The sequence below is a fragment of the Protopterus annectens genome, chromosome 7.part0 (assembly GCF_019279795.1).
Source record: "Protopterus annectens isolate FY-2018-M chromosome 7.part0, PAN1.0, whole genome shotgun sequence".
In the NCBI taxonomy this organism is placed as follows: Eukaryota; Metazoa; Chordata; order Ceratodontiformes; family Protopteridae; genus Protopterus; species Protopterus annectens.
The window spans coordinates 1,734,852,785-1,734,876,402 of NC_056739.1; the positions used below are offsets into that span (position 1 = coordinate 1,734,852,785).

At 43.3% G+C, this 23,618-nt stretch overlaps 1 protein-coding gene across 2 annotated transcripts in view; it reads left to right on the plus strand.

Annotated features, from left to right (window-relative positions):
* UNC45A (unc-45 myosin chaperone A) overlaps nucleotides 1–23,618 on the plus strand; it is a 1,636,854-nt gene that overhangs the window by 641,732 nt on the left and 971,504 nt on the right. For both annotated transcript variants that reach the window (XM_044078271.1, XM_044078272.1), the window contains one exon: nucleotides 17,941–18,111. In XM_044078271.1, coding sequence (XP_043934206.1) covers nucleotides 17,941–18,111 — 171 coding nt within the window. The remainder of the gene's footprint in view (nucleotides 1–17,940; nucleotides 18,112–23,618) is intronic.

Below are 23,618 nucleotides of genomic sequence, written 5' to 3' on the forward strand. Positions count from 1 at the left end.
TAGTGCGATCTTGGAGTTAATATATATATAAATAGCATGGATGTGGGGGCTGCTGAAGGGCTTGCCCCCCCTGCAGTAATGTATTCTACTTTGCCGAACACACACCCTCGCTACTTGTATATAATGAGTTTTCATTGATTAGAATATATATATATATATATATATATATATATATATATATATATATATATATATACATATTTTACATTTGTTAACCGGGAAAGTCCGACTGGATTCAGGTCCATTTTCAGCGGAGGCCCAGAGAGAAAAGCTCCACATAAACAGAAACATAAGACATAACAGTTGGAGTGATTTTTTACTATTACATATAGATACATGTTCCAAGTTTGTTGGAATACATGCATAAAAACTTTGCAATTATTAATTCTAATATTAGAACATAAACAGTTGTGTTATTACAAAGCTGAGCAAGGTAGCATTTAATTCAGTAGTATAAGGCATTAGAATGAGACAACTGATTTTATCCAGTTTATTATAAGACACTTTATACAGCTAGCCAGGGAATGTAGTAATACAGAGTTAATAGTGAATAGGTTAGTCTGGGGTTGTACCAGTGCACAGCCAGTGAGATTTTAGGTGTGCTTTGAGAGAAGTTTTAAATTGGGCTATGGAGTGGACTGCCGTAAGTTCAGCAGGGAGTAGGTTCCAGATTTTGCCACCAGAGTTGGAAAATAATGACTCACCTGCTGAGTTATTGGATTTAACCATTTTTATTAGCATTTTATCAGAAGAACTGAGTGTTTTTAAGTTATTGTAGGGGGTGATTATGTTTTTTAGTATGGGTGTGCTTTCAGGCTGATAGAGGACTTTGTGGGCTACTATTAATTGGTTATACTGGAGTTGACAGGATAACTCTAGCCAGCCTAGAGACCGTAGGTTAAGACAGTGGTGTGTTCTATATGCTGAACCTCTGGCAAATCTGGTAATGTTGTTATAGCAGCTATTAAGTTTATTGAGGTCAGATTTACTTAGGTTTGTATAAATCGAGGAGGCATAAAGAAAGGTTGATAGTGTTTATGGGCAGTCACTGTCCTAGCAGTTGGGGTTAGGAATGGCTTAATCCTATATAAAGAGCCAAGTTTCTTATTGACTGTTTTAATGGTTCTTTCCATGTGGGCATTAAACTTTAGGTTATTGTCAACTGTTACACGTAATAGTTTTGTAGTAGATTGTGGGGAAATGATGGTGCCATTGTTGGATATTATGGTAAATGCCTTCCCGAATGGGGGTGAAGAATAACAGTTTTATTTTATTTGGATTTACTAGAAGACGCCGGTCAGTGAACCAGCTTTCAACTTTGTTAAAGGTATTTTGGGACAACGTCTGTATGTCTATCGGGGAGGTGGCAGAACAGATTAGGGTAGAGTTATCTGCATATTGAATGCCGGTTGCTTTGGGGATGACTGTATGGAGATCATTAATGAAGATGAAAAATAGAAAAGGTCCTAGTATAGACCCTTAAGGCACTCCAAGGGTGATTGGCAATAGAGAGGATATGCTGTCCTTCCATAGCACAGCTTGTTGTAGATAGGATTAAAACCAGCGTATTGCCAGGTTGTCTATGGCAAGAGTTTTTAATGTCCATAGGAGTAGTTGATGATTTTCCTTGTCAAATGCTTTGGATAGGTCGAGAAAGAGGGCAGAGGAGAGCTTGTTATTATTGTGATATTGATTTGTTGTCTGAGAGAAGGAAAGAAGGGCTGAGGTTGTACTATGGTGAGATCTAGATCCTTGCTGAGAGGGGGCTAGGAGATTGTTCAGATTAAGGTAATGCAAGAGTTGCTTATGGATATATTTTTCCGTAATTTTAGCCAGAGGGAACAGAATGGCAATAGGCCAGTAGTTTGATAGTTCAGTGGAATTACCCCCTTTATGGAGAGGAATGATGTGGGAAACTTTCCAGATGGATAGAATATATGCTTCCGAGATGGTTCTGTTGATTAATATTGAAATGGGATATACTAATACATCTGTAGCTTTTTGAAGATATTCAGCGGGGAGTAGGTCTGCTGATAGGGTGGTGAGTTTCAGTTTCCTAATTAAAGATCTGATAAGTGATGTTGGTACTGGTTTAAAGTTAAAGGAGGGGTGAGTGTTGGATATGGGATCAATTGGGTTTGGGTTATTGGGTACTAGTTGGTTGGCAAGGGATTGTATAGTTTCTGTAAAGAAAGTGTTAAAGGTATTGGCAATAATTTCTGGAGGTTTTTGGAGGGCAGTCACAGGGAGGGGTAGTAGTATGTCCTGGGTGGAGAAGATTGTTTAAACTGGACCACCAAATTTTTGTAGTCTATTTTGGTGTTTTTGTTGTAGGTTGCAGTAATAGTTTTTTGTTATCTAGAACAATAGACTTTTTGTATGATTCCTTAGCTGTTTATATATAAGTTGGTCCTTTAGGGATTTATTGGTTCTCCAAGAAGTCCAGGCTTTATTTCTACTTACGATTTTTTGCCTTGTTTCTTTAGACAGCCATGGTGCTACTTTTTTATTGGATTTGACGGTCCGGGTCAGTGCGTCGTTATCAAGGATAGTAAGAAATGTGGAGTCAAAGTATGAAACTGCTTCGTCTAATGGAAAGAATTTTGACAATTGCAGTTACATGCCTGAAGTTCCTTTTGGAATTCAGTTTGATTAAAGCTGTTATTGCTCCTAAAAGTTCTAAAGTTAGGTATTTGAGGGATATCATGTTTTTGCCTGAGTATATAAGTTAGGAAGTGATCACTGATTTCTTTAAGTTGGGTGCCTGCTTTATACATTTGAGGGTGGTTACTTATGAGAATCCAGTCTAGTATGGTTTCTTTGTTGTTGGGCTTACTAATTCTAGTGGTGGATGATATGACGTGGGTGAAACTATATAGATTTATGTGGGTGGTAGGGAAATCTGAGGAATAGATGTTCCAGTCAATATTAAAATCTCCGAGAATAATGGTTTCTTTTGGGCAGTTTATGGACAGCCATTGCAGGATGTCCTCAAGGGGTATTAGTGTTGTTACCTGGCAGAATGTAAATACAGACAATGTTTGTAGATTTGTGTTTGTTGATTTGTAGTTTTGTAATTAGTATTTCTGCATTTTCAGTTTGCGGAGCTTGTGGGGAATTTGAAATAGTTACATTGTATAGTTTTATATAATACAGATACCCCCCCACCCCCACCCTTCCTTGATGTGCGTTGTAGTCTTAAAATATTGTAACAAGGTGGTATAACTTCAGTGTCGGTGGTGGCTGGCTTAAGCCAGGTTTCAGTAAGGCATAGTATATCTGGGGAGTGTACTGCCATGAGCGCATGCAAGTAATGGATCTTATTATTTAGGCTTCTAATATTCAGGAGAGAGCTGGAGGTTTTGTTTGTTTGCAGTCTAGTCGGAGTATTATTTATTAGGCTGGTTACATCAGATGGAGTTGGTCCTGGGTTGGGGTAAACATCACCATCAATTATGAGTTTAGTTTGCAAACTGATTATGAGTTTCCGGAATCTGAATAAAAGTTTGTAGTAGTATTTAGTTCTGGGGTTAACATACCTGGCTAGAGTGAGATGATGTATTTTTGTAGTAAGGGAATTAGCTGGGAGGGGGAGTAGTGGATGATTAGAGTTGTTTGAAAGGGAAGGGGAAATGGTCTGGGATCTTGGCAGTGAAAGCCTGGGAGGGTGAGGTGCTCATAGGCTATGAGAAGATAGGTAATTATCAGCAGGGGTATAAGGCAATAGGAAGGCTTTAATTTGAAGGGTGAGGTTAAAGTTTGTAGAAGCATTGTAGGGTTTGTAACTAACAATTGTTTAAAAATGTTGATGGGAGGGCAATAGACAAGGGTATAGTAAAGAAATAGGGAGGGTTTTGTGTTTAGGGTGGGTCCTATGAATGCTGATTGGTTCTGTAAAGAGGGGCGTGGCAAAACAGCTATATATTTAGCATCTCTGGGGGCAAGTGTGATTTGGGATAAAGGGGTGGGCTGTGGAGCGAGCCCGAGCGTAGCGGGCTAATACCTTACTAACAGCCTGTTGGAGTTGGTATGTTATATTTTTCTTATTTCAGTAATTTTTGTAGGATATTTGGTGCTGATTCTAACTTCTGGGGGTTATACTAAGTATACTGTGAATTTAAGAGGCTAAGATAAGGGCAGGTACGGGGGGATGCAGAGTAAGAAGGGTATGGCTGCTGGGTGTCTTGGCAGGGTGCGTGCTCTAACCACCTAGCAAAAATTAGGCAATGTCACATTAAATTATAGGAGGTAAACATCAGTTAACATACTTTCATAGTTCCTTGAATGAGTACAGCTCAAGGAGTAGTTTAGCTCATTTCCTGTTGGGATGAGGCAAACAGATTTTGATTTATCTTTATTTTTTTTGTTAGATGTTCAGCAGGGCACAGTCACTAGGTGAATGTTTAGGCAAGTAGGATGGATTGCTGGAGAGGTATAGAAAGAGAGGTAGTTGTAAAGTGGTGGCATGAACACTAAAATATAGGCTATTCAACGGTGAATAAAAAACACATATGTCATGAGAATTTTAATCAGAACATTTGGTGCAGAAACAATTTCAGTGATAATTTTAGAATAAACACAGTAGCTAGGATCTTAAGCTGCATATGAGTGACCAAGACTAAAATTATAATATAATAGTATACCACATGGGCAAGTATACATCACAGTGTGCTTCAATGGCGCACTTTAGCACACTAGTATAAATGAACTTTCAGCTACCACAGTTCTTTACTAGTATATCTCAAATCTGGCTTCAAGCTATACACTATAATATTGGTATAGCTTAATTAACATTGCCAACTATTAGGCTTAAACTAAGGCTCCACAAACTAACAGCAAACAATACTCATTTTAATGAGTTAGATTCATGTTTGTTAAGCAAGGTTAATAGGTGAATGCTAGTCTGAATAGCTTTTCAATGCCACGGTTGTACTTAATTAGGCTCTACAAGTTTAGGAAAGTCCTCGTGTTCAGCAGGGGTACAAAAGAGGAACACATATCAAATTCTTAAAATGAAAAAAACAGAACACTACTTTGCATGTCTTTACATAGCTATGGTTGTGCTTAAAGTGGGAAACACAAGAATCATGGAAAACAAAAGGCTAATATGGATTACTTTTTATTAGCCAGCATATATGGTTCTTTTACTAACTTCTTAAGTATACTGTGAATTTAAGAGGCTAAGATAAGGGCAGGTATGGGGGGATGCAGAGTAAGAAGGGTATGGCTGCTGGGTGTCTTGGCAGGGAGCGTGTTCTGACCACCTAGCAAGAATTAGGCAATACCACATTAAATTATAGGAGGTAAATATCAGTTAACATACTTTCATAGTTCCTTGAATGAGTACAGCTCAGGGAGTAGTTTGGCTCTTTTCCTGTTGTGATGAGGCAAACAGAGTTTGATTTATCTTTATTTTTTGTTCTTAGATGTTCAGCAGGGCACAGTCACTAGGTGAATGTTTAGGCAAGTAGGATGGATTGTGTAGGTGTGGACGCTAGAGCCAGGGACACAGTAGCTGAGAGCAGAACATATACAAACAGAGAGAGAGAGAGAGAGCATGCGAGAGTGAAAGAAAAAGTTAAATGCAGATATGATTGCATACTCGTGTATTTTGTAGTAGCCTTTAGATTGTCACAAAAACATGTTGCCTTTTATCTTTCTAGCTGTTTTATCCTGGGTACCAGCAAAGAACATAAGGAAGCAAACAAATGCTGTCTTTCACAGTCTGCACTGTTAACAGTCACAGCCCAAGGTTGCAGCAGTATACATCAGAGGAATGGTTTGATTGCTGAAATGTTCCAAAAGCTGATGATGTCCTCCTATATGCCACTGTTGCAATATTTATTTCCTCTGGGATCTCCTGCCATGGATAGCACATCGTCCAGCCAGTATATCAAAGCCTTTTTTACTTGGTGAACATTGTATGTCAAGTTATGCTGCCCATGCAAGTGTAGGGCATAAGGGTGACATAAGTACACTCCCACCTCAGAACTTCATTGGCACCAGTCTGAATGCCATTGTTGTACGTCAGTCTGAATGTCCTTCACAGTGCTGGTATTACTGAGCCTACATTTTTCAGATAAGTACCCCATTAAGGTTCTTTTTTTCTTTTCCTTATATTATTTACTGGGTTACATGCCATCCAAGAAAGGGAAGTGTCAGTGTGAGAGGCAGAATGTCCTTCAAGGATGCATCTGCAGTCATAACATATGGGTTGTCCTGCCTCAGGCAGCCCTTCGGTCGGCCGGATTCCAAAGTCTGGGTCTGGCCTCGGCTGATGTCACACTTTCCCCGACGTCAGAGCGTCTGGGGTATAAAAGCATCAGCCGACGCCATTTTCCTCAGTCTTTCTTGCCGCGCGGTGCCTGAAGCAGAAGCTGTTCGCAAGTGCCGGTCAGTCAGATCCAGTGAATTCAGCTACCGAAGACTTTGAAAAAAGCTAAGTACCCCGTTGGGGACTCTTTCTTGCCTCAGCCGATGTCAGACAAAGTAAATAATTGTTTAACTTGTGGGAAACAAATACGTCATAAGGATTTCCATTCCTACTGCCTTCCTTGCTTAGGCCCAGACCACGACGTATTGTCCTGTTTAGCCTGTGCTTCCTTCAACCGACGAACTCTTAGACGTCGGTCGGAGTTTGCAGAGGAATTTTTTGGAGCCGCTTTTGCTTATAAAATGCCGTCGGAGACTCCGACTTTGCATATGGTGAAAAAACACAAGGAAAAGGACCGACACTCGCGGCCCGCGGTTTCTGCTGAAACCACGGCTAGGCCTACCGCGAGTGTCTCGGTTTCGGACGAAACCGAGTCCTCGGAGATTCCTCCAACCGAAAGCATACATCCGACCACCGAGGCCTGGGAGGCCCCGGCTGAGTCGGCTACAGAACTTCCTACCGAAACCAGTGTTCAGGAAATGTCCGACACCATACCTTTGGACATTTCTCCTCCTGCACGTGGGGCAGCTAGGCCCCCTGCTTCCATGTCCATTAAGGCCTTTTCAAGGGCTAAAGCTGCCAAACTATCTAAAGCTTTGCCTACCAAACCTACCTCCCAGAGGCCTTCCTCTAGTTCACAGATCCTCAGCCTTGCTGAGGACCTTATTTCCTTAATTAGGGGTTCACAACCTCACCCAGACAGGGCCTCTCACCCTCCTCCGGACAAAAGGCCCAGGACTGACCCCTCTGACTCACACTCTTCAGATGATTCCTCGGATGGGTCTGAGTTGACAGACCACCAGGAAGGGGCTTACTCGCCTTATGAGGATTCAGATGCTGAGGAATCTATTCCTTCGGCCTCCCCTCCTGAAGAGTTTTCCTTTGGTGAGACTCTACACTCCATGAGAGAGCATTTTCAATGGCAAGGTCAGGATTTCTCTGATTCTAGAAAAAGATTAAGGACCTTTCTGCATTTGCCTCAACATAGGCCCTTAGCTATACCTCCTGTTCTGAATGTAATTGATGATGTGTACAATGATGTCAGTACAGCCCCTGATACTCTTCCTCCGGCCCCTGCCAAACCTGACAGATACTACAGGGTCCCGGATTCTCATTTCCATCTGTATAAAGCCCATTCTGCAGACCCAGAAACTATTTCTCAGGGTCCTAAAGGGGTTGCAGCCGCTACTGCCAAAAATCCTCTCCCCTCTGAAAGAGAGTCTAGAGCTTTAGAGAGATGGGGAAAGAAGGTGTATACTTCTGCAACTCTTTCTGTCAGGGCATTAAATTGTCAGTTTCATATGATACAGTACCAAGAGTATTTGTTAGATGAACTGAATAAGAAACTTTCTTCTCCTGAACCCATAGACCGTAAATCCCTTCAGGATTTGGTACACAATTCACAACAGGTTAGTAATCATTTCTTAAAATGTGGCTATGATGCACTGGAGGCTTCATTTAGATCAGCTATGACTGGGGCAGTTATTCGTAGGCATGCCTGGCTGAAGGAACAATCTTTGCCAGACCATGTTAAAGCTAAACTCCTGGATGCTCCAATGGAGAAACAAAATTTATTTGGCTCCTCTGCTCAGGAGATCTTAAAAAAGGTTGAAGAAAAGGCAAAATCTGTGCAAACAGTTAAAGATTTCCTGCAAGTACAACCACCGAGATTCAGCAGAAACTAGCCTACTAAGAATTGGTCCTTTCCAGACTCGGACAGAGCCCAGAGAGGCAGGAACAGGCTCCCTAGAGGCAGAGGTCAATCGAAGGGCTCCTACAGAGGCCGTCAGTGGCAGCCTGCCAACCAGAGGAGTAGTGCAACAGCAACAACAACAACCACTACACCAGGACAGGCTCAATGACTTAACTCTGATTCCGCCTACCAGGGATCAACTAGAAGCACCCTTGGGCGGAAAGCTGGCTTTATTCTAAAAAAAACTGGCATTATATTACAAATGATACATGGACACTGCAAATAATAGACAAAGGATACAGGTTCCACTTCCACACTTTGCCAAAAAGAAGCGGAATGCCAAACCTTCCACCAAATCAGAGGGAAGAGGCTTTAAGACAGATCAACAAGTTACTTCAGATGAAAGCTATAGAAAAGGTACCATGTTCAGAACAAGGCCAAGGATTTTACTCCAGACTATTCCTTGTACCAAGAAAAGAAAATCAATGGAGACCTATTCTCGACCTGTCCGCATTGAACACTTATCTCATTGTGCCAAAATTCAAGATGCTGACCCTACAGCAACTTCTTCCCATGTTGGGCAAGGAGTCTTGGCTGGTGACTCTAGATCTCAAGGAGGCATACCTGCACGTCCCTATTCGACCAAGTTGCAGAAGACACCTCAGATTTCTTGCAGGATCAGAGCATTATCAATTCTCAGCATTGCCCTTTGGCTAATCTACTGCGCCCAGAGTATTCACGAAATGCCTGGCATCAGTAATTGCACATTGCAGACTACAGGGAATTCAAATTTACCCAAACCTGGACGACTGCCTAATACAAGCGGACAACAAGGGAAATCTGATAAAGGACTTGGCCTATGCCATATACCTGCTACAGACCTTGGGATACACAGTCAACATCCAAAAGTCAAGACTAGTACCATCCCAAAGGATAACCTTTTTGGGTGCAGATCTGGACACAACCACCCAAATGGCTTTTCTCACAGAAGAAAAACAAAAACAACTTCCAGATTACTTCATGATTCTGACAAGACAAACTCAGCTTACTGCAAGGAAAATCCTGCAGGCCCTGGGTTACATGGCATCCTGCATAATTTTGATACCGCATGCCAGGCTGCATATGAGGAAATTACAATGGTACCTAAGGAGTGTATGGTCTCAACACAGTCACAGTTTAGAAACCATGATACCAATCATTCCATGCCTTCAAAAGGAATTCCTGTGGTGGGCTCAGGCCTGCCAGTCCAACAGAGGGTTGCCTTTCAACAAACCAAAATCAAGGCAGACCATCACCACGGATGCCTCGGATCGAGGATGGGGAGCACACATGGAGGGCAAATGTATCCAAGGCCTATGGCCTCAAGGACAGCTAAGCATGCACATAAACCAAAAGGAAATGCTGGCAGTGAGGCATGCAATCGAGGCCTTCAAACCCTTCCTCCAACAAGGCCACTTGCTAATAAGGACAGACAACACCACGGTCATGTGGTACATAAACAAGCAGGGAGGCACACGCTCTTACCCTCTATGCCGGATGGCTATGAATCTGTGAGAACTATGCCTGAATCTCAATATCCAACTACAGTCCCAATTCATGCCAGGGAAAGAAAACACACTGGTGGACAGCTTAAGCAGAACTACCATGGATGCACACGAATGGATGCTGCACCCAGACATCTTCCAACTCATAGCAAAGACATGGGGAATGCCGGAGATAGATCTGTTCGCCTCCCCACTCAATCATCAACTGAAGACATTCTGCTCAAGGACATACCACCCACAAGCTTGGAGGGTGGACTGTCTCTCTTTCAGCTGGAAAGCCCTAACAGTATATGCCTTCCCACCCCTCCCATTGATGTACAAGGTTCTACTGAAGATCAGGGAGGAACAGCCAAGAGTGATACTAATAGCTCCAGACTGGGCAAGGCAACACTGGTATCAATTACTGAGAAGCGTGTCTCAGGCAAAATCATGGCCTCTCCCCCTATGGCCTCTTCTTCTGACGCAGAACAATTTCAAGACCCTGCATCCCAACTTGAAAACATTGCAGCTAACTGCCTGGAAAATTCCTTAAATCCCAATCCAACTGTTTTATCTCAGAGGGTGAAGGACATCATCTTGGAGGCTCGCAGGCCTTCCACAAGGAGGACATACTCAGCTAAATGGAAGAGATTTCTCATTTGGAGCACATCAAAAGGCTCAGATGTCACAGTGGCAAACATAACACATATCCTAGAATACTTAGCAGAATTGTTCCACAATGGCCTGTCCTATTCTTCCATTAAGATTCATGCTTCAGCAATTTCAGCAGAATACAATGTGGATCCACCTATCTTCTCGCACCCTCTCCTCAGACAATTTCTGAGAGGGATCAAAAATATTAAACCTCCAAGAAGATCCCCTCTACCTGCTTGGGATCTCAACTTTGTGCTGGAGAAACTGACACTTCCTCCTTTTGAACCAGCAGCATCGGCGGATCTACAGTTTCTGTCTTGGAAAACTGCATTCCTTCTGGCAATCACTTCAGCAAGAAGAGTATCTGAGTTACAAGCATTAATGGCAGTGCAGCCATTTCTTATTTTCCACCAGGACAGAGTTTCAGTAAGAACCAATCCTACTTTTATGCCAAAGGTGGTATCTAGGGTATCCTTGAACCAAGCTATTCACTTGCCTACGTTCTTCCCTAATCCACAGAATAGAGGGGGAAAAACTTTTGCACACCCTGGATATACACAGACAACTACGCTACTTGGACAGAACAAAAACTAGCAGAAAAACTGACCAACTTTTTGTAGCATATGCTACTGGGGTGCAAGGAAGAGCAATTTCCAAACAGACAATTTCAAAATAGATAGGAAATTGCATTCGATTTTGCTACTCCTTTCATGGAAAGACAGTTCCTGAAAACATCAGGCCTCATTCCACAAGGGCCACGGCCACCACTACAGCCTTCCTACGAGGGGTGGCTACCAAGGACATTTTAGAAGCTGCTACTTGGAGCTCCGTGCATACATTTGCCAAGCATTACAATCTACCTTTATACTCCAGATCCAGAGCAGGTTTTGCTACTGCAGTCCTGCAGGGGATCTTAACTACACCATCCTTTTCTTAGTACCTCCTCCCCCAGATTGGCTATGGTATTCTACCCATACGTTATGACTGCAGATGCATCCTTGAAGGACATAGTACAGTTTTGTACCTACCATAAATGTAGATGTCCGATAGGTATGCATCTGCAGTCAGGATTACCCTCCCTCCTACCCCTCTGTGGTATTCCTAGGGTACTTACCCCTCTTTTAGCTAGCTGGGGGAATCTATTATGGTGTATTTGTTTGTTTATACATGTATATAATTTTGCAAATGTTTGGAACTTTTCAGCATTTATCCAAATTTAGCCTTCTTAGAGGGCACCTGGCATCTGGGGCAAGAAAAACTGAGGAAAATGGCGTCGGCTGATGCTTTTATACCCCAGACGCTCTGACGTCGGGGAAAGTGCGACATCAGCCGAGGCCAGACCCAGACTTTGGAATCCGGCCGACCGAAGGGCTGCCTGAGGCAGGACAACCCATATGTTATGACTGCAGATGCATACCTATCGGACATCTACATTTATGGTAGGTACAAAACTGTACTTTCCCCATAAAGACCACCACAATAGGTGCATGTTTTGCTTAAGTGCATCCCTTGCCACATTCAGTGTTCCATCTGTCAGGCTTTTGTTCTCAAGATTTTTTGTAGTCACCTTTCTTTCCTTTCCATTTACCTTGAGAACCAATGTCTCAAGCTTTTGGCCCATGGTACCATGGCAGAATCATCTTGTCCCAAGGTCCAGCTGCCACATAAGAAGAAGACAAAGAAGTCTTGGCCTGAATCTACTGCTGTCCAGTCTCCACCAAACATCTCTGTTGACGTGAGTGAAAACCTAGAGAACAGCCTGGCTTTACTTTCAGTTTTCTCTGCAGTGAATGTCTCAGAGACTGGTATGAAACTTTTTCACAAGTCCTCGGAGGCCTTGCAAATGCCTGTTGTATACACTGAGGGGGAATCACGGCTAATCATTTCCAAGGGGCATAAGGGGATTCCTGAAATCCTTGTATGGGAAGAAGTGCTGGGTACCTTGATTGAATCGAAGCAGGGGTCCAGACCTCCGCATTGTGTCAAAGTGGATGTCCCTGTGAAGAAACGGCTACTCTGAGGGAATCCAAAAAAGAAATGGCAGGACTTTAATCTGTGCTTGTTGAATGCTTTGATGGCATTGAAGCCTCCTCAGGGGATTTCAGCTCCTGCTCCTCATTGGTTTTCTACCCCTAAGAGGACTAGGGACTCAGAGTCTTTTAATGGGGATTTTGATTTGGAGGATGACTTCTTGACCTATTCCTCCCAGTTACCTTCACCTTTAGATTATGGATTTGAGGAGGAGGAATCTGACAGTTCTGATTCTCTTGTAGAGGATCTTTCCTTTGATGACACATTCCTGTGCATGACGGAGCATTTTAAATGAGATCATTCCTAACGTTTGGACATCCAGAAGAGCTGGTATGAGTGGTTACAGCTGGACTCTCCTAGACCTTCAGCTGTCCCTCGTATGTTGACTGCTTTATGAGATACTTTTTCTGCTGTTTCCCTGACACCTGATTCTCTTCCACTAGCTCCTAAGAAACCTGATAGGCTTTCTAAGGTGCTGGATGCCTGCAAGTTCCATTATAAATGCCCTTCCTCTGATCCTGCAGTGATTTCTGTTTCTACTGATAAACTGTCTAGGCTGTTGTCTTCTTCCAAGCTCTTTCCTTCAGATAAGGACAGTGGAGGCACATGGAGAGGATTGACAAAAAGGTATACACTTCAACTACCTTAGCCTTCGGAGCCATCAATTACCAGACTTGTATGACAAGGTAAATACTCTCTTCTTTCCCAGGTTGTGAAGCTTGTTTCTGATAGGTCCAATCCTGAAGGTAAAGCTTCAGCTGACTCCTTGCTCAGTTCCAGCTCTCAGGTTGCCCGTCACTCTATTACATACAGCTGTGATGCAGCAGATACATTCTCAAGTGCTGTTGCCTCTGGTGGTGTGATAAGGCGCTGCTACTGGCTTCACCTTCAGGCCTTGCCAGATATCAAAGCAAAACTTGTAGACACTCCCTTCGATAACCAGAATTTGTTTGGTACTGCTGTGGCTGACCTTTGCAGGACGTCAGAGCGTCAGAGTAAAGTCATGAAAATTTTGAAGCAGATCTTTGTCTCTCCCCTATTTCCAAGTTTCAGAGGAACTACCCTAGAAAGACTGCTTTTTGGCATAGGCTACCTAGACGGTCTTCCAAATGTAAGAAGGCTCTTAGGTGAGTTTTCTCTGATAAGCCTTCTCAAACACCCAGGCCTTAAAAGCAGTCCTTTATTGACAAGTCTACAATTATCTGACTGTATGCCCTCCATTCCTCTTGGCCTGGTTCCCTTGACCCCCCAGGCTTTCTCTTTCCCTCCCAGTTTGGCAGCTGATGGTTTACATCATACACCTGGTGTCTCTCCATTATTTGACAGGGTTACTTTATAACCTGGAAGAGCCTTTTCTGGAATTCCTCAACCCTGACAGAACAGCATCCTCATTTTCTAGGAGTATTGCAGGGTCTTCTAGACCAGGATACCATTTAGCTGGGTCCACAGACAGATAGGGGTTTGGGGTTCTACTACAGAAATGATGTGTCTAGTCCCCAGAAAAAAAGGGATCCTTGAGACCTGTCCTGGATCTTTCCTTTCTTGAACACCTTTCTAATAGTCATTAATTCCAAATGCTATCTCTTCAGACTCTGTTTCCTCTGTTGCTTACCAAGCCTTTCTGGTTTCTTTGGATCTGAGGGATAGTTATCTTCACATTCCCATTCATCCTATATTCAGGAGAGATATTTGTGTTTTTTTTTTCTTCCTCTCATTTTCAGTTTTCTGCTTTGCCTTTTGGGCTTTCCACAGCCTCAAGGGCATTCACAAAATGTCTAGCTCCTGTAGTCACCTTTTGCAGGCTTTGGGCCTTTTAGATATTTTCTTATCTGGATGACCTCTTGCTGCAGGCTGCATCTCATTCCAGGCTGGTGCTTGACATTTATTTTACCCAGCTTCTGTTGCACAGCCTGGAATTCAGTGTCAACCTCCAGAAGTCAATATTGAGTGCATCTCATGATCATTATTTCCTAGTCTGCAGGTTCCAGACTGTTCCAGTGGTGGCATATCTTCCTACCTCCAAGGTCTTCTCCCTCACAAATTATTTTCTGTCCCTACTTCCCCTGTCCTGTCTTCCAACCAGGGAGTTTCTCAGAGCTCTGGGGTTCATGGCCTCCACTATCCCCATGCATCAGTGATACTAAAGGTTAGTGTGACTTCAACACCTCCAGCCACTAAACCATCTCATTCCTCTACTCCCTTGTCTCTAATTGTAACATCACTGGTGGATTTGGCAGGAGTCTATCAATCCCAGGTGCTCTTTCCACCCTCCTCAGCCATCTCAGGAACCATTCACAGGTACATCAGAGCTGGGGTGGGGGAGCTGTTTCAGGCACCCGAAGGTGCAGGGCCTTTAGTCCCCTCAGCAGAGGATGGATCACATCAACATCAAGGAAATGTGGGCTGTCATTCTAGCCCTTCAGGCTTTCCATGCACTCTGGGTCCTTGGTCCCTTGAAGGTTCATACAGACAACACAACGGTCTTGTGGTACTTCAACAAACAAGGTGGCATGAGGTCTTACCTTCTTTGCATGCTAGCCTTTCAGGCATGGGAAGTGGCTATCAATCTGCAGGCCACTGTATAGGCAGTCTATATATCTTCAGACTGCAGGCTTGTGGCAGATTTCTTCAGTGTATCCAGGCTACAGCCTCACAAATAGATGGTTAACAGGGATGTGTTTCTGGACATAGTTCATTGGTAGGCTATTCCTCATGTAGATCGTTTTGCCTCCCCTCTGAACAGGCAACTCCCTCAGTTCTGTTCCAGAGTCCCAAGCCCAAGGGCTTGGGAAGGTGGACACCATATCCTCCTCTTGGAAAGGAATGTTCCTGTATGCCTTTCCTCCCCTTCCTCTTCTTCCAAGTGTCCTTCACAAAATTGAGAAGGACTGTCCCAAATCTTGTTGGTGACTGCCTTTTGGCCCAGACAGCACTGGTTCCCCCTCTTATCCTTTCTGGTTGGGAGCATTGATCACAAGTTACCTCACCAAGTGGATATTTTGACACAGGACAAAGGAGCTCTCCATCCTCATCTGTAAACTCTTCAATTGATGCTTTGGTTGATAGGGTTTTGATACCTTTCTGACACCGGTTTTCTGAGGACGTCTTTTAAGGTCCTGCAGGAGGCCAGGAAACCCAATACCAGAAAGTCATATATGTCCAAATGGAAGAGGTTTTCTGTTTGGTGTCCTAAACATCACCAGGATCCTTTTTAGTGGAGGTCCCCTTATTTCTGTCTTACCTGTGTGAACCACTACATAATGGCTTGGCATATTCAGTGAAAGCCCCACTTTTCAGCCATTTCCACCTGTCTGCCACTTACTCCTCCTTTGGCCTCTAGGTTTGAGGTCAAGCAGTTTCCTTAAAGGCATCCTTCATATTAGATCCCCCCCCCCAAGAAAGACCATTCTTCCTCCTTGGGATCTTAATTTTGTCCTTAAAAAGCTGACTTGGGCTCCTTATTAGGCTGCTGCTTTGCAACATTGTACATGGAAGACAGTTTTATTGGTTGCTTTAACCTCTGCCAGAAGGGAGTCTGAACTACAAGCCTTCCCTTTTGTGTTTTTCACAGAGACAGGGTGTCTCCATGCAAATCCTCCTTTATGACCAAGGTGGTTAATGTGTTGTCCCTTAATCAGTCTGTTCATCTTCCTTCCTTTTTCCTTTCTCTGCAGTCTGCTAGTGAGAAAGTTCTTCATACTTTGGATTTGCATAGGCAGCTCATATATTTAGACAAAACAAAAGCCTTGCATAAATGTGATCAACTTTTTGTTTCTTTTCTTACCATGACATTGGGTTTGGCAGTTTGTAAGCAAACCATCTCATCCTGGATTTCTAAGGCCATATCTTTTTGTTATTCTTTTCTTGGTAAACAGCTGTCTGCTTCTGTGAGGCTCATTGTACTAGAGCAGTAGCTTCCTTGGGGGCTTTCTTCAAGGGTTTGGATACTAACTTCATTCTTGAAGCTGATACTTGGCCTTTGATTCTCACATTCACAAAACATTACACATTGGATATTTCCAGGGCAGGTTTTTCTAAGGCTGTCTTGCATGGGCTTGTGGAGGGCTCCTCCTTGCCTTCATTGTAGCTTTTGTACTCTTCCAGAGGTGATGAATACTTCAGCAGTGATATGGAAGGACATGGTACAGTTGTGTAAAATCTTACCATAACAGTAGATGTCCTTTTTACTGTCGCAGTATTCACTCTGTCCTATCCCCTTTCTCGTCCTTTTGCATGGGTAATACTTTTGTATTGGCCAAGAGGTTCCACTCCTTCTCTTCATTCCTTCTTTTTTCAGGGTGTACATGCCTTCCTTTCCACCGGAGGTCCTAGTTTTCCTAGTGCATTTGGGAGCATACTTGTGTCCCCTTTATTCCCTACGGTTGCATGCGAAGCATACATCAGACGTATGACACTCCCTAGGTAATAAAGGCTTTGGTATATTGGGCATTGATGGGCTATCCTTGACAGGAGATCCCTGAGGAGATGAATATTGCAACAGTGAAAAGGAGGACATCTACAGATATGGTAAGATTTTACACAGCTTTACTTCCACCTCTGACAGAGGTTTCAGTGGACATATATGAATCTTTCCGTACTGATACGGCTTTTCCTACATCTGCTATTATGATCATATATCAAACAGTTGTAGCTTCTATTGATCTTCCCAGTTATGTAAATTTGAGACCATCTATTACGTGGATGTTGACAGTTTTTTGTACAATTAATCTATACTGTATTGAGAGAAGTGATACTGGCAAGTTTTGTCTTGTTGGTCTTCACTTCCCTTTCATGTTTTTGCTGAGGTTTCAGCCTTGAGCTTGCCTGCTACTGCTCCTGAAGGATAAAAATATTCTGTTACCTGTACTAGAAACAAATTTGCAGTAAACACAAGTAAATCTTGCTTTTTTATTTACAATGTATTTTGATACAGGGTGGCAGAGTGCACATCAGTTAGTGTTTCTGTATCACACTGCTTGTTTCTTTAGTTTGGTTCTCTGCCGTCTGTTGAGTTACCTTCTATGTGTAGCTTGCATATCCTCCCTGTGTTTATGTAGGGTTTTGCTGGATGTTCTGTTCCTTCCCACATCCCAAAGATATGCTAATGATATGCTAGCATTCCCCCAAAATTAAAAATTATCTTTGTGTGTGTGTGTGTGTGTGTGTGTGTGTGTGTGTGTGTGTGTGTGTGTGTGTGTGCGCGCGCGCGCGCGTGTGTGTCTGTGTCCTGTTCAGGAGGTGCTTCTATGCTTTGCAATTAAGACCTATGATGAAGTCCTTCTTGGAGAGAAAAAAAGAATGTTATGAAGTTAAATGCTAATCTGGAGGCCTTGTTTCCATAGATGAGTCTTCTCTGTGAATATTGATGCATTGTGTTTTTAAATTGAGAAATGTCCTGATCAGATCATAAAACATTACTTGTCATTAGTTGTAGCATGAGAATTTGGGGACATCATGCCAAAAAAATTCAGCAGAATCTAAGTAATTGTTGATATAACACTGTAAACTGTTATCTATCTATACACACACACACACACACACACACACACACACACACCACCATTTTAAAAATTATTTCAATTAATTTGTTTCTCATCTTTCTGTAGAACCATCAAGGGAGTTGAAGTCAATGCTGCAGCACCTACTTGATGTTCTGACACAGTCATCCTTTTCAGGACAAGGTCGAGATAATGCCATCAATTTGTTGATCAGACATGTACCTCGAAAGTCGCGACGGGATCCAGACAATTCTACAACACTTTGGGTGATTGACAATGGTAGGGACTAGCTGCTATTATTGATAATGAATTTTTGAGTGTGTGTGTAACCTACTCTGTGCATATTCTCAAAACAGATGAATTATTCAGTGATATAGTTTTTTGTCTGTAGCTGTGAAGTTGCCTTTCATGTTCCTCTTGATGAACAGGTGGTAGGCATTAATAACCAGTGGGAGGTTTTGGCTTTGATAGTTCTTGGAGTGTTCTGTCTCTATGTGCTGTAACTGTCTATCCAGACTGCTGAGTCTTCAAAGCAGTACATTTCACAGAGATAGTTTGAGTCATTTCTGCTCTGTGCTGATATGAGGAAACCCTCATCACCTTTAAACTCTAGTGCCAAGTTATCTCAGCATCAGATGACAGTGCCAGAATATCAGGTATCAAATTAACTTGGTCTTCCTGTATTTTTAAACTAAAAAGCAACAGTTTTGCAATTAAAAAAAAATCCAACCCCCAGAATTGTCTACAGTTAAATATTTCATCACTGTAATTAAAATGCTAATGAATAATTACCCTAAACAAAAATGAAAGTGGAAGTAAGGCAGTATGCTTTTATTAGCATTCCATCTCCCTTATCACCATACGATATAATAACAAGTCATAGCTAGCAAATTCATGGCCTGTAACAGTGTATCATAAGCACTGACATTTTTCTACACAACTGATTTCACTGCTTATATCTTTGATTGATGTACATATTGATGTGCATAGAGAGATGGCGATAGTTGGTGGTGGCAGAGCACCAGGTAAACATTTGGACTGTGTTAACTGTTTTAACAACACACTCGCCCACAGCAGTAATGTAGATTTTTTAAACACAAAGTTTGTGGCAGAACAGGTAGCTTACATCCTTCTAGGTTGAGAACTGCTGATTGAGGGCTCAGTGTCTGTTATTCTAAAAGTGTATTAATTCTGGTTTAAGCACTTGGGCTTTCAAGCCAGTTATTTTACATTAAGAGGGTTCGTGGTCTGCACTCTTGTGGGAGGAGAGGCTGGACTGTGCCCTTCTGAGCTGGGAATTTCTGGTTAAAGGCTTATAGTGCATGCATATCTGAACTGTCTCTTACTGAAGTTGGTGCACCTTGTTTGCTGTGGCATAGACTGGATTCGGGCCTGCTGGATCTAGCTTTGTTTGTGTAACTTGAGCACTAATCCAGACATTCTCTAAAATATTCAATGGTATTTATTACTGCTTGGTTGTAACTTGATTAAAGTGTAGCTATCATTCAAGTCTTTTGGATTAAGCACTTGGGCTTCAGACCAGTTGTTTTACATTAGGAAGGTTTGTCGCAAGCACTGTGGTGGCAGGACAGGTAGCTTTCATCCTTCTAAGTTGGGAACTGCTGATTGAGAGCCCAGTGTCCAAGTGTATTAGTTCTGGTTTAGGCACTTGGGCTTCAGGCCAGTTATTTTACATTAAGAAGGTTCGTGGTCTGCACTCTTGTGGGAGAAGAGGCTGGACTCTGCCCTTCTGAGCTGGGAATTTCTGGTTAAAGGTTTATAGTGCCTGAATATTTGAACTGTATCGTACTGAAATTGGTTCACCTTGTTTGCTCTAGCATAGACTAGATCCAGGCCTGCTGAATCTAGCTTTGTTTATATGCTTGTTGTTTGTTTGCTTGTTATTTCCCTGGAAGCTAATTCCACCTAATACGCAACTTCTCAGCGCTTCTGTGGATCACTAGTGATATCTGCATTGCTTACTGTACTTATTTCCTTGTTTCACTAAAAAAGTTACTGTTTGTCGTTTTTGCATTTAGTTACTTGTAACACATTGCACTCAAGTTACCTGGCACTTGCTCACTAAAGCAATTATATAAGTCAGCACTAAAAATTAAAAGCACTACACCCTCACTCCCCACTGGCCCTTGTTTTCAATTAAGGATTTCCCAATATTATTCTAGCATGTCCAAAGGTCAGTTGTCAATCTCCTCTCCGGTCCAGCTGGGGAATCTTGAGGCAATGTTATAACTGCCTCATGTACACAGACAACCCTCTCCTCCTCCCACATAACACAAATACTTGCGAGAGATGCAGCTATTTAGCCAAACTGGAGGCTGAGCTCTCTCAACTCAGGACTGACAAGACCAGACAGGAGGAGAAGGCAACTACACACACCACAAAACCAGCCTCACATAATGCTTCCACTCCACTGAATCAAACACATAAACACACAAAGACATACTCGGAGGCTCTGAGTAAAAATTTACCTAAACAGCAGAGGCCTCCAAAGCAGACACCCAAACAACTGCTACCTCAAGACACCCCGCAAGCAACACATAAACCACAAAAGCAGTGTGCAAAGCAGTCACAGCCCTTAAGGCCAAATACAACACCAAACATACTTGTCATAGGTGACTCCATAGTCAGACACACTGACGTCCCACTCACCAGGCTGAACAAGGAGAGGGTCACAGTAAGCTGCCTATCGGGCGCTAGAATCCGCCACATAACACAAGCACTCGGGTCACTCCACGGCAAGTACAAATATGACACAGTCATTGTCCATGCTGGTGTGAACGACCTGAGACGTACCTCCCTGGACTACATGAAAAGAGACATAGAGGAGCTCTCTGATTATGTATCCCAGGCAGGTATGACCCTAACCCTGAGCAGTATCCTTCCTTCACCAAGAATGATGCCACAATATAGAGACAAGATGATCAGCTTTAACAATTGGCTTAATGTCTGGTGTCATTCAAAGGGGATCCAGTGTCTGTCTGCCTGGGATGACATGCTTGACAAGCCACGCTGCTTCAAGGGACGGCTTGCACCTGTCACCCTGGGATTCCGGATATTGGCTAAGGCTCTTGCCACCCCATAGTGCCTTTTTAGGCAAGGCTCAAATTCTAAACCTACCACCCTAGAAAACAAAAATGGGAAGAAACTGAGGGTAATGCTGCTCAATGCCAGAAGTCTAAATCTCAAAATGCACGCACTCGAGGCCCTTCTCAGTATGGAGAACATCGATGTCTGTGCTGTAACTGAAACCTGGTTCAAGGCTCCTGAGAGCACCCGGCACTATTAGGTTTTACCTCATATCATGCGTTCCGGCCCCAAAACCCGGACCACACCACAAAAGGAATGGGTGTATCCATTTTCATAAAGGATACCCACACCTCCAGGTTGGTGGCAACGCACGAAGCTTCGGAAACCATCCAGGTGCAACTAACCATAGGCAAAACTGCTCTACAAATTGTAGCATGCTACAGGCCACCCTCTCAAACTCAGGAACCCCACACAGCCTTCCTGAAGACACTGGAGGGTATAAATGTATCTCCAAACACCATCATATTGGGTGACTTCAACTACCCGAATATAGACTGGGAACATTACTCAAGCCCTAACTTTCTAGCCCAACGGTTCCTGGAGTTCATAAATTCAAATGCCATGGAACAGCTAGTCACTGTTCCCACGAGAGGAGAAAATATACTAGATCTCATTGTCACAAACATGGGGACAAAATGCTCCACACCGAAGTATATCCCTCATTGGTGAGATCTGATCATAAACTAATCTCACTGGAAATCCACATCCGCCCCCACCCCAAACAAAAAGACCATAGTGAAGAACTTCTCTAAAGCAAACTTCACACTACTCAAGACTGGTGTAGTATCCTTCAAGGCCCCTGAGCCAGAGGAAACCACAACCCAAGCTGCGGAAGCCCTTACAAATGCCTTCTATGAACACCTCCAGGACTGCATGGATCAGGCAATCCCAAATAAAACCAAGACTCTTTCCACAAAGGGCAAACGTCCAGTCTGGTGGACCCCAGCCATTAACAAACTTTACAATAAGAGGAGAATGCTATTACATGATAGAACAAAATCCATAAAAGGGAAGTCACCCCTGATCATTATTAGTAAAAAAATACGAGCACTCATAAAATCAACTAAGGCCAATTTTGAGAGAAAAATTGCCATGGATTCAAAGGACAATCATAAGGCCTTTTTCAGCTATGTTAGGAACCTGGGTGGAAACTCCCAGATATGCTCAGAATTAGTCCAAAATGATACAAAAATCACTGAACCCACAGACATTGCCAACATACTGGCAGACAGGTTCAGTGCAAACTTCACCCCGCCCCGCCGAAAGGAGAGATAACTATCCCAGCCGAGTGTAGCCTCCCGGACATCTCAAATGCGCAGGTGAAAGCTGCTCTCTCTAAAGCTAAAAACACAGCATCAATGGGACCGGATGGTGTCCCCGGCTGTGTGCTACACGAGCTAAATGAGGAATTAACCCGCACATAAGGCAGCTGTTTAATCTCAGCCTTACCACAGGATACGTGCCCAAGGAGTGGCGACGGCAACTGTGGTCCCACTCCACAAAGGCGGCGCCTCACGGACCCTGGTAATTACCGCCCCATAAGCTTAACAAGTCTAGTCTGCAAAGCTATGGAGAGGATCATAATGGAGCTCATAAACAAAGATATAGGGGACTTGCAGACATTGGACCCGACCCAGTTTGGCTTTGTCAAGGGAAGATCATGCCTTTTGAACTTGGTCGCTTCTTTGAAACAGTCACCAAGGCCATTGATGAGGGAAAGGCAGTCCATACAGCCTACCTTGACCTTGCAAAGGCTTTCGACACAATACCCCACTCGGGTATTGTAGAAAAACTTACCAGCTTAAATGTAAACCCATATGTCACTAGATGGGTTGCAAACTGGCTTAAGGACAGAACCCACAGGGTTAGAGTTGCTGGCGCTGTGTCAGACTCCAAGCCAGTTACAAGTGGTGTCCCACAGGGCTCGGTCCTTGGCCCCCTATTGTTTGGCATCTACTTCTCAGAAGTACAGGCCAGCATGGCAGGACTTTGGCTGACAAAGTTTGCAGACGACTGCAAACTGGGCGCCATAGTGGAAAGTGCATCGGACACGGATATCCTTCAGAAGGGACTCACGGAAACAGGTAGCTGGTGCCAGAGCCATGGCCTGAAGTTAAACGCCAAAAAATGTATAGTCATACCCTTCGGGAAAAACAAGGTAACCCCAAGCTACCATATAGGTGGCAATCCACTAAGCACAGAAGAGGTTATCAGGGACCTGGGGACCCAGGTTGACAGTGGCCTTTCTTTTGACACTCACATTGCTAAAGTGGTTAGAAAGACCTTCTACATTGCCCACCTGATCATGAAGGATTCACATCCAGATCTAGTGAGGTCATTGTTCCCCTGTACTCTTCACTTATCAGACCAATGATCGAGTACAATGCCCCATTCGGGATGTATCTCACCAGACATCTGCAGCAATTGGAGAGACCCCAAAAGTTCCTCACCAAAAGGATAAAGGGACTCCAAAATCTGTCATATGCTGCCAGATTGAATAAACTCCAGCTCTATTCAGTCGCATACCGTCTGCTCAGAGGTGACATGTGCCTGACATACAAGGCCATGTCCAACCCGGAATTAATGGACATGCTCCACCTCAAAAAATCCAAATCCACCAAAACCACTAGAGCAAGTGACTTAAACCTTAGCACGGATATAAATAGGACGTGCTGGAG